A 12,870-nucleotide genomic window follows, 5' to 3' on the forward strand; every position below is an offset into this window, starting at 1 on the left:
CAGTTCATAAGGCACAGGCATAGGTCATAAGATTTTCTTTGCAACAGTGAGGGTATTAAGGGTCATTTAAAAGGGTAATGAGAGAGAGAGAGAGAGAGAGAGGGAGAGGGAGGGAGAGAGGGAGAGAGAGGGAGAGGGAGAGGGAGGGAGGGAGAGAGAGATATAGAGAAAGAGGGAGAGAAAGACTGTATCAAAGCATCAATATCCTACCATTCAATCAAAACAAACCCCACACACTTTACCTGTACCGCGGTAGCTCCACCGCTGTCGCCATGGTGCCAAGACACCCACTCTTGCGCCCCCAACAACTTCACTACTGCACTTCTCACTAAAGTATATCAACACACCTGCCACTTGAACGCAGGTAACTTCCCCTCAGGGTCAGTTCGAACACAAGTCCAGAGTGGAGGGAGGGGGCTTAACCCCCCTCATTCTACTCTGTGATGTTCTTTACCTTGATGCTAAGAATAAAGAATGGTGGTTTCTGGTGAGGGGGGAAGTTGAAAAACAATTATATATTGTTCCGTTGGAGTTGAAGCTCTGTCGTTACACTTGAAACTATCGTTACACTTCCAACGGCACTATTACACTTGAAACTGTGTCATTACACTTGAAACTGCTTTATTACATTTGAAAATGTATCATTGCACTAGTAAGTTTATCACTACACGTGAAACTCGGCAGTGTGTGAAATACTCAAGATAATAAGATAATTTCATTTCAAAGGTAAGGGATAACATTATATATATATATATATATATATATATATATATATATATATATATATATATATATATATATATATATATATATATATATGTCGTACCTAGTAGCCAGAACGCACTTCTCTGCCTACTATGCAAGGCCCGATTTGCCTAATAAGCCAAGTTTTCCTGAATTAATATATTTTCTCAAATTTTTTTCTTATGAAATGATAAAGCTACCCATTTCATTATGTATGAGGTCAATTTTTTTTAATGGAGTTAAAATTAACGTAGATATATGACCGAACCTAACCAACCCTACCTAACCTAACCTAACCTATCTCTATACGTTAGGTTAGATTAGGTAGCCGAAAAAGTTAGGTTAGGTTAGGTTAGGTAGGTTAGGTTGTCGAAAAACCAATAATTCATAAAAACTTGGCTTATTAGGCAAATCGGGCCTTGCATAGTAGGCAGAGAAGTGCGTTCTGGCTACTAGGTACGACATATATATATATATATATATATATATATATATATATATATATATATATATATATATATATATATATATATATATGTATATATATATATATATATATATATATGTATATATATATATATATATATATATATATATATATATATATATATATATATATATATATATATATATATATATATATATATATATATAAATATTAAATTCATTTTTTAGTAATGCATTTCTCAGTTTTTTACAAAGTTATTTTGAAAATAAATCTTCTATAAGATTATTCCTTGTCTGCCTGGTTAGGTTAGGTTAGGTTAGATTTGGTTAATTTATGCTAGGTTAGGTAAATTTGATAAGTTATGTTAGGTTAAGTTAGGCTAATTTAAGCTTAATTAGGTTAATTTAGTTTACGTTAAGTTAAGTTACTTTAGGTTTAAGTACATTCAGCTAGACTAACTTAGGTAAATTTACGTCAGATTAAGTTGTTTGTTTACAGTAGATTATGTTTAGTTAGGTTACATTACGTTAGATTAAGATATATATTAAGTAAATTTGGATTAAATTAGATTAAGTTAGGTTAAGTTAGATTAAGCTAGGTTAAGTTAGATTAAATTAGGTTAGGATAAGTTAGGTTTGGTTAAATCAGTTTATGTTAAGAAAGATTAGGTTATGTTTGGTTAACCGATTAGTTGAAGCTAGGTTAATAAGGTTAAGTTAGGCTAAGTTATTTACGTGATTAATCACTAACTGCCTTGTATGCTCTCATGAAACGGTAGGTATTGTTTTGCAACATCATTTCAGTGGAAGCTTTTACCTGTATTGACCGAAACAAAAACAGCACTTCACTTGTAACCAATATTTCACGACGTGTTTGCACTAGTATATTAAATAGAGATATAGTGTAGATTATATAGTACAGTATATAGAGAATAGCAGGATATTCTCCACTTGTAATAGCAGGATATTCTTTATTTGTAATATCAGGATATGCTTCACTTGTGATAGCAGGATATTCCCCATTTCTAATAGCAGAATATTCCCATTTGTAATTGCGCAGGATATTCTCAACAAATTGTTGGCCCAAAACAATTGTTCTTGTAACCTGCAACAACTACGTAATTGATCAATTGCACAGTTGATAGTGTAATCTTCCACATTTCAAAATATCACTGATTACATTACTGTATCGCATGAATTGTTCACTGGCACTGGTTGATCTCTCTCCACATACATATATATATATATATATATATATATATATATATATATATATATATATATATATATATATATATATACGTATATATATATATATATATATATATATATATATATATATATATATATATATATATATATATATATATATATATATATATATCCCACTCTGTATTTCAACGCACACTTTATAAAGATTTTTAGTTTTTATACATGATTTATACATGATTCCATATACACGATCAGACGATGCTAGCGAGTGGAACTGATTTGGTACACTGGTGCTACCACACAGGGCTGTGTATCCCGCCTCTCAGCGTACAATACACTTCAGCTAAAGTATACAAGTTTACACTGATTGAAGTTACTTTTTCCTCTCATTTTATTATTGAGATTTATTTTGGTACTATTGTACTGTGCTTTAGGTAATGTATGGGAAATACTAATAGGTATTAGTTGTAGAATTAGTAGTTGCTGGATTAGTTGTCGCTTTAGTTGTGGTCAGACGCTGGATGTGTTTGTTGTGATGGTTGCTAGCGAACGAAGCGGCGCAAACTCACTCACATTTCCCCCTTGAAGAATATAATTACTCTCAGTAACAACCCATTCAAGCTCTGATGAACTTGCCACGTAAATATTATTAGGATACAATGTGTCTAGGATTGTTTTGAAATTAAAGGTAAACTGAAAAGGTTTTTTTTTGGGACGGTGGATGGGGGGGTTATGGATTATTGTTTACCAGTTGTCAAGGCTGTGAGGGGGTGGGTACATATAATAATATTGATCACGGAAGGTCACATGGTTAGTCGAGAACACTTCAAGGTTGAGAGTTTGGTGGATGCTCACGTGGTCACTGTGTGTATTGGTTTGGGTGTTGGGCTGTCAACTTCTGGAGGGTTATTAAGGCCTTCAAAATAGCTGACTGACCAACCAGCAAGTTTGGTGTTGGGTTTTAGACCTATCAACCTCTGGAGGCTTTGTACGGCCACCGCAATAGTTTACTAACAGACCAGCAAGTATATATATATATAAATATATATAATATATATATATATATATATATATATATATTTTTTTTTTTTTTTTATAAAATAGGGAAGGGAGTACCACCTCTAGCTGGAAGAAGGGGGACCCATAGCCTCGGAGGAAACCACGCATAACACATTAGAGGGAATGTTTAGATCCCCTCCAATACAGTTTCTGTGTGCTTTTCTCCTACCACCCCCTTCCTTAAATATTTTTTGTGCTTTATTATGCATTTGATGGTTACAAGATATACATGGGTTGATACAAAAATAATAATGCAAAAAGGTGCTTAAAGGTTATGGATCTCTTGAAAAACACAACAATGGGAAACATTGATGAATGTCACAGACGGGTTCGATCATTGTTGCAAGTCAAACACTTCTTCGAATTCCTCTGAAGTTGGACTAGTGCCCAAGACGCAACAGGCATTTCCCCTCTGAATCGCAACACTGAGGCGCTGGAACAAGAAACTTTTTGCTCTCTGGTCTTTTGTAGCGCTGATCAATTTGTCCCCCAATTCCTTCAGGAACTTCAATGCACATTTTCCCCACGAACCGAGGGTCTCCGAGCCGATCGGAACAAAGCTGTAGCAGTGTGCTAGACCTCTGTATTTAATAATTTTCTGCGATTCCCTGAAAGAAGCAGCACCACCGCTTTCACGTGTGCTGTAGTGGAGGTAGGTACTGGCCAGTGTGGCAGCGCACGTGTAGTCCCATACCACTTGCTTACCATCCTTCCAAGGTAGCAAGGTGACCCCATCAGGGCGCTTCTGAGGGTCGTTAGGTCTGGATAAGTGTGGTTCTCTTTGTGCCGGGCAGCGGGCTGTGGCGAGGCTCCTCTTGATGATGTCGTTGACTTCTTCATGTCTTGCAATTTTACCCTGTGATTTACGACATACCAGACCATGACGACCATATTGGTCTGCCATCGCAGTTCCGCAGATGCACCTATGTTCGGTGAGGATGGGGGCGGCAAGGCGAAGGGCAACTCCAATGCGGAGAGCGTCATGACTGAGGCGAGTTCCCAGGGCTGCATTGGGCACAGCAAATAAAAAATCCCCGGCGTGGGGTGCTGTTACCGCTAGGAGGCGGGCTTTGTTTTCAGCATCAGCGTTGTCAATCATTGCTGTGACAGTCTTTTCCATTATGGGGCTATCCCAGTGGGCTTGCTTGTGGTCTTTTGGGACTTGTGGTCGGGGTTGAGGGTGTGCAATGGTGTCCCATTGTCTGGCTGCTTCGATGAACGTTTGATCATGAGTTCCCGCTGTCTCTCTCATACGCTCTGGTAGGATCTGCCCTACCAATTCGTTGGCTGCTGTACATGAGGATAAGAATGCTGGAAGTGCTACCTCAGTTGCCTTTCGTATGCCTATCCCTCCAAGTCTCACTGGAAGTGTTGATTGGTCCCACTGACTGTCATCTAAATCTAGGTTGAGCGCCTTCCTGAATATTGACCTGAGGAGCTCATCATATTGATTTAGAAGTGGGTATATATATATATATATATATATATATATATATATATATATATATATATATATATATATATATATATATATATATATATATATATATATATATGGAAATATATCTCTGCTCTGAACTAAACACAGTTCATCTCTTGCTATTATTATTATGTGGATCAATACAGCGCATGCCACACGCATCAATATAAGGCGTATAATAACCTGGATCAATACATCACATACAACACCAAAGAATAATGTATCACATGCAACTGCACGAATCAATATATCAAATACAACAATACAGATCAATACATCACATTCAACAAAAATCAATTCCTCACATCGCTACAGGTCAATACGTCACATTCACCCCCATGGATCAATAAATCATACCCAACATACCAGACTATTGTATCACCACCACATGTCAATAAATCACATAAAACACCACAAATCAATACATTACACACAACACCTCAGATCCATTCAGTTCCCACAACACCACAGATTAATACCTAACATGCAACACCACGGAACAATATAACACATACAACATCATAAATCAATGCATCAATACACCACATTCAACACCAGGGATCAATACCCCTCCACATACAATGTTAGTCATAAGGGAGGTGCGTACCATATAGTCAAGGTCCACTATATATGTTGTCAAACAACGACTCCGGATACAAAACGCAGCTAACGCTTCTAAGAGTTAATGATAGGGATTGTGACAATGCAAGTTTAGAACAATCATAGTTTGCTGGATTGCTGGGCTTCCCGGAAAACAAGCGACGTAACCTCAACGTTGTTTTTAAATGTCCATTACGTTGTTTGAACGTCTTACCAACGTAAAGTAGTAACGTTAATGTTACGGTTGTATTGAGCCTACTGGGTTTAAAGGCCAATATCTGGGGTTGTTAAGAAGGTCACAACAGTAGCTAATTGATCAACTAATGAGTATATCCTTTACTCCTGAGCATAACTGAGGACATTATTGAGCTTTCAATGTATATATACACCGAGAAATGGTTATACCTCGCAGTGTATATAATTTGTGACTGGGAGTGGTAGAAAGAGTCAGAATTATTTACCGAAAAATTACACAGGATACCGTTACAGTTTTGGTATATACTTTCGATACGAGCCTCTCAAGACAGTGGGTAAATTATAATTAATTGAAACAGGTATTTTTTTTAAATAAAAAACTGTTCATTAAAACACTTTTAACATCAACACATTCTGCAGTTTTAGAAACAGTTTCAACGACAGTGGAAATGCAAATCTTAAGTATATTGGTAGTTCACAGGAAATTCAGGCAAGCACACGGAATTTGCTCGATTAAATTTGCTTTTAAATCCCTTTTTTTAATGCAAGTTGAGTTTCAGTAGCCTTATAAAAGGCTTAACAATTCTCTCATTGTTTTAGGAATGACGTATTGCAAATATTATCAGCGTTGATACTTTCTTGATTACATATGTTACCGTTAAAACATGGTATTTTCTCTTATGAACACATGTGTATTATAGAAAATAGCAGATTGTTAGTAACTCAGGTAAATATAGCAGAAACCCTTTTCAATATATATATATATATATATATATATATATATATATATATATATATATATATATATATATATATATATATATATATATATATATATATATATATATATATATATATATATATATATATATATATATATATATATATATGTCGTAACTAGTAGCCAGAACTCACTTCTCAGCCTACTATGCAAGGCCCGATTTGCCTAATAAGCCTAGTTTTCATGAATTAATGTTTTTTCGACTACCTAACCTACCTAACCTAACCTAGTCTAACGTTTTCGGCTACCTAACCTAACCTAACCTATAAAGATAGGTTAGGTTAGGTTAGGTAGGGTTGGTTAGGTTCGGTCATATATCTACGTTAATTTTAACTCCAATAAAAAAATTGACCTCATACATAATGAAATGGGTAGCTTTATCATTTCATAAGAAAAAAATTAGAGAAAATATATTAATTCAGTAAAACTTGGCTTATTAGGCAAAATGGGCCTTGCATAGTAGGCTGAGAAGTGAGTTCTGGCTACTAGGTACGACATATATATATATATATATATATATATATATATATATATATATATATATATATATATATATATATATATATATATATGTGTGTGTGAGTGTGTGTGAGTGTGTGTGAGTGTGTGTGAGTGTGTGTGAGTGTGTGTGTGTGTGTGTGTGTGTGTGTGTGTGTGTGTGTGTGTGTGTGTGTGTGTGTGTAAATCACGAAAATTAACACGTGATGAAAAATGTGTGTCAATCCACGGAGGAAGAATTGAAACAGGAATTTCCTTAAGTACTTTCGTATATTAATACACCTTCAGAAGGAATGATTTACAAGTCAAGTATTGGACATATATATAGGCATACCATATTTTCAATCCCAGAGAAATATGGTAAACATAACACATTCTTTGGACGGTGAAAAATGCAGTGAAAAAAATTCGCCCAAAGAATGTGTTATGTTTACCATATTTTTCTGAGTTTGAAAATATGGTCAAGGTCTTGAAACTTTTTTATATACATGTATTGTTTAGCCACGAAAATACTGTTGGTAAACTATTAGTTAGAAACAGCCCTCATAGTGATAATTGTGTCATTTATAAAATACCTTGTAAAGACTGTAATAGGTTCTATGTTGGGCAAACATCTAAAGATTTGAAATGTAGAATTTCGCAAGATAAATACTCTGTAAGACATGGCCAATTGTCTAATGCTTTGTTTATTCATTTGTCAGAAAATGCTCATCAAATTTATTGGGAGATGACTTCTTCAATAGCGAATTGTAAAAGCACTTATAACAGGAACATAACTGAATCTGCTTTAATACAGATTACAAAAGAATGTAATTTGAACATTAGCAGTGGTTTATATAGCTTAGATCCATTTTTGATAGATCAATTAAGGGCGATTTGATTAAGATCATTGATACACATTTGTCTCACTAATTCATTGTAAATATTTTCTATTTTATGCTATTATTATCCATGTGTGGGCCTATTAGTAGGTGTGAATAGGAGCTGTGTGTGTATGGGCCAATAGGCCTTCTGCAGTTCTTATTTGTATCCACCTAATTCCCATTAATTTTTCATTGTACCTCACCTCATTTCACTTCTCTCTCCTGCCTATATATATCTCCAATACTTGTAAATCATTCCTTCTGAAGATGTATTAATATACGAAAGTACTTAAGGAAATTCCTGTTTCAATTCTTCCTCCGTGGTCTGACACTGTCATATATATATATATATATATATATATATATATATATATATATATATATATATATATATATATATATATATATATATATATATATATATATATATATGTCGCACCTAGTAGCCAGAACGCACTTCTCAGCCTACTGAGATATATGTAAATATATATATATATATATATATATATATATATATATATATATATATATATAATATATATATATATATATATATATATATATATATATATATATATATATATATATATATATATATATATATATATATATATGTCGTACCAAGTAGCCAGAACGCACTTCTCAGCCTACTATGCAAGGCCCAATTTGCCTAATAAGCCGAGTTTTCATGAATTAATTGTTTTTCGACTACCTAACCTACCTAACCTAACCTAACCTAACTTTTTCGGCTACCTAACCTAACCTAACCTATAAAGATAGGTTAGGTTAGGTAGGGTTGGTTAGGTTCGGTCACATATCTACGTTAATTTTAACTCCAATAAAAAAAAATTGACCTCATACATAATGAAATGGGTAGCTTTATCATTTCATAAGAAAAAAATTGGAGAAAATATATTAATTCAGGAAAACTTGGCTTATTAGGCAAATCGGGCCTCGCATAGTAGGCCGAGAAGTGCTTTCTGGCTACTAGGTACGACATATATATATATATATATATATATATATATATATATATATATATATATATATATATATATATATATATATATATATATATATATTTATATAAATGATTCGAAATGAAGCAATGTCCATGGGGGGTTAAAAGTTCAAGCCAAACAAATCCCCAGGGCCGTGCGAAATGTTTGAAAATAGCTTGAATCGATAATTGCTAAAGCCATTCGTCTACATCTTGAAAAACATACATTAATAATTGATTCATGACATTGCTTTACTAAGAGCTGCTCATATATGACAAATTTGCTCTCATTCTATTCCAACATAACTTGTAGGATGACAGTAAGTTGGCTATTGAGATGAGTTGTCGTTGAGTAAGTTATCAAGTTACAGCACGTCGTGTAGTCGTGACAGTATGATAACTTGTCAGGGTCCACCGGTTGGACAGTGTACCCTGACGGAAGGAACTGTCCCTCCACCGTCAGAAGACAGGGGAGAGGGACAGGGTTATATTTCCCAGAGCTGCGTGACCCACACTACCCCTCTCCAGTGTGTGCGTGTCCGTCTCTGTCTATCTGTCCCCATTAAAGCCAGTCACAGTCACCCATCTAAAGATAACAGACTAAAGACTATCGGTTTATTTACCTTGTGTCTGCCCGGCACTGTAAATGTAAATTGCCTCAGATAATCTCCAGCAAAGCAGCCTGGTCCCTATTCTCCTTATCTCTACGGGCCAGTCTCGCCTCTCTTGGGCCTTGGGCTTTGTTGCTATGTAAATTAACACTAAAGAGCTCGGCTGACCAGGTGGAAATTCCATCACTAGTATGTAAGATTTTATGTAAGCTGGAGATATTGTGTTTCTTATCACGTTAATTTGTAATTGTTTTGTTAATAATTGATAATAATTGGATAAAATTATTGATAATAGTAATTGGATAACAATGGATAATATTTTATATTAATTTTTATATTGCCTATTCACTAATTTTGATATATATATATATATATATATATATATATATATATATATATATATATATATATATATATATATATATATATATATTGATAATAATATGTAATTATTTGACATTAATTTGTAATAATTGATAATTATTGGATAATAATATATAACTTATTTGATAATATTTCATAATAATATGGAATTATTTTAAATTGTTGGATATTGCTGTCGAATTTGATAATAAAAGAGATAATAATTGATAAATAATTTTGATAATTCATTACTATTTGATAATAATTGTATGATAACTGATAATTTTATAGCAATTGACAATTAAATAATTGTGCTAACAATTTGTAGTAATTAATAATTAAATAATATTGATGAAGCCACTATTATGCAAAGCGTTTCGGGCAAATTTGATAATTAATTGATAATTAAAAAGAGGCTAGGCTGGATTGCGTAAGGTTAGGATGAGGTTAGGCTCGGTTGGGTTAAGTTAGATTAGGTCCGGTTAGGATAGATTGGGTTAGATGACATTTGGTTTGGCCAGGATGGGTTTGGTTTGATTAGGTTGAATTTGGTTAAGTTAGCATGGGCTAGGTTAGGATCAGTTAGAGTAGCATGGGTTAGATTCGGATCGGTTAGATTAGCATGGGTTTGTTTATGTTAGGTAGAATCCCGCCAAACACACACCGAAACTACGAGGTTGGTACAACGTTCGAACAAGTTTTAACACCTCCTAACCAGTTATAACAACCAGTATAGCAAGTTGTAACAACGTTCTAATACGTCATAAACACGTTAAGCCAAGATGTAACAACTTTATTACAAGTTGTGCCAAGCAGAAAATAGAGACAGTTTCGGTTTGTGTTTCAAGGGTTAAGATTGGTTAGGTTAGGATAGGTTTTGTTAGGTTAGCTTTGGCTTGATTTGATTAGGAGGGATTTTGATTAAAATGGGTTAGGTTGGCTTAGGATAGATTTATTTGGGTTATGTTAGATTAAAATGAGTTACAGGTTAGACTTTAAATAAGTAGGAGACGCGCCTCATTTGTTATACGAAGAGAAAACCTGATAACATTGATCAAGAACAAATTGGTCAATGGTCGCTAACTTCACAATGTCAACAAAGTCCGTCACAGAAAACAGCTCAGTTCCCATTTTCAGGGCGGACTATCTTAGAGTCTGACTTAAATGCGAATTTAGGTTCTCTAATAATGTTTTTAGAAAGATGATTTAACCGTAGAAAAAATGATGAATGCGACGGTTATGATGGCAAAAATGAAAGAAGATATTGTCAATAATTCGGCGAAAATGATAACCTTAATTAGGAAAATGATAATATAATTTTCTTTGATAAGGAAAGTGATATCTTTGACAAGAATACTTATGCAAATAAAAAATTTTTTATGCGGAAAATTGTAATCTTGATATTGAAAATGATGAATATATTTAATTTTGATTAGGAAAATGCCGATAAATGTCGACAAACCTAATAAGAAAGGTGAAGAAAATGACATTGAAAAGGAACATTCAAACATTGACAAGAAAAATTAAAACATTGATAAGGAAAATGATGAAAATGTAAACCATGATAAGGAAAATAAAAAAAAAGACGACTTCGTTAAGCAAAAAAAGATGAAAATGTCAACCAAGATAAATAAAAAGATGAAAATGACGACCTTGATACGGAAAATGATAAAAATGACACCCCTGGATATGGAAAATGACGTTCATACTCTTTGTCACTCTCTGTGGAGCTTTCACCATGGCAGCGCTCAGAGCTAGATGGAATGTTTCTTCCTGCAACATTGCTGTAAATTGGATGGAGATCCCACAGAGAGAGAGAGAGAGAGAGAGAGAGAGAGAGAGAGAGAGAGAGAGAGAGAGAGAGAGAGAGAGAGATTGAAATGAAAGAGTACATCATCTCTCTAACTGTCTGCTTGATGACAAAGATGTCTCACTCAGGGGCACAGATGGAGATGAGAGTCATTCTGAAGATGGTAAAAAATGAGACAGGAGGCTTCAACCTCTGCACTGTTCATATATTATGGAGAATTCAGTCCTCATCTCGGAGAATAATGCTGCTAGCTTTGTCTATCTTTATCTTTAAGATATATTTCTCATATAGGGAAGAGACTACGTGAGAAATATTGGGGAGAATGGGAATATTATTATTATTATACTACTAACCTCCCTACCTTGGCCTTAAGTTACCTATTTGCCTACGTTCAGCATTACCTGCTTACCAGCCTACGTATATGAATACCTACTTCCTTACCTACCTACCTACGGCCGTACCTACCTATTCCCCCCATCTACCTATCTACTTTCATTTCAAATTTTCTATCTACCTACGTCTCTACTCTTCTACCTACCTCCTTCCATACCCACCCCCCTTCCTACCTACTTTCCTCCAACTCTACCCACTACTTGTTTCCCTATCTACCTATCTACTAACGTACCTTCCTACCTAACTACCTACCTCTCTACCCATCTACCCACCTGGATGCTTTAATAAGCTAAGTCAGTAGCGCACATCAACAAGACTTGTTTGTTGACATTCTGCGTTAGTCTAATCAGTATTTGCACAGAGATAACAGGCGAAATTGGTTTGCCTGGGCCGCTGTTGGTTATTGTCGCGCTCGCTCGCGCCTCTCCTCTGTGAGAGGACGCGAGATACCTGGTGGGTTTCTTAGGCATTATTAAGAGAACGACGCGGCTGTGTGTGTGTGTAAATGAGTTTTGTAGCGGTGGTTGTCCTTATTAGACTCCCGACCCGTAGGGTCTGAAAATCGAGGAAGTAACGACGTTTCGGTCCGTCCTGGACCGTTAGCAGGTCAACGCATCGTCGTTGGTGTAGAAGGTCCTGTGGAATGTCGTCATGGCGATGTCTATTTAGGAGGGACATCATTTACGTCGACGATTGGGTGATTGAGTGTTTATATGTACCGACTCTCAAGTCAAAACAAAACTTACCATACAACTTGTCCTGTTACCTAATAGGTCATATTTTTGACGGAATCGACCAATCCGTTAGAAATGCG

At 34.9% G+C, this 12,870-nt stretch overlaps 1 protein-coding gene across 1 annotated transcript in view; it reads left to right on the top strand.

The window, feature by feature from the left end:
- The window catches only part of LOC138350277 (involucrin-like), a 12,570-nt gene extending 1,190 nt beyond the window's left edge, over positions 1-11,380 (top strand). Inside the window, exon 2 of the mRNA XM_069300885.1 lies at positions 11,290-11,380. Coding sequence (XP_069156986.1) covers positions 11,290-11,380 — 91 coding nt within the window. The remainder of the gene's footprint in view (positions 1-11,289) is intronic.
- Positions 11,381-12,870: the final 1,490 nt, after the last annotated feature.

The sequence above is a fragment of the Procambarus clarkii genome, chromosome 45 (assembly GCF_040958095.1).
Source record: "Procambarus clarkii isolate CNS0578487 chromosome 45, FALCON_Pclarkii_2.0, whole genome shotgun sequence".
Lineage (NCBI taxonomy): Eukaryota > Metazoa > Arthropoda > Malacostraca > Decapoda > Cambaridae > Procambarus > Procambarus clarkii.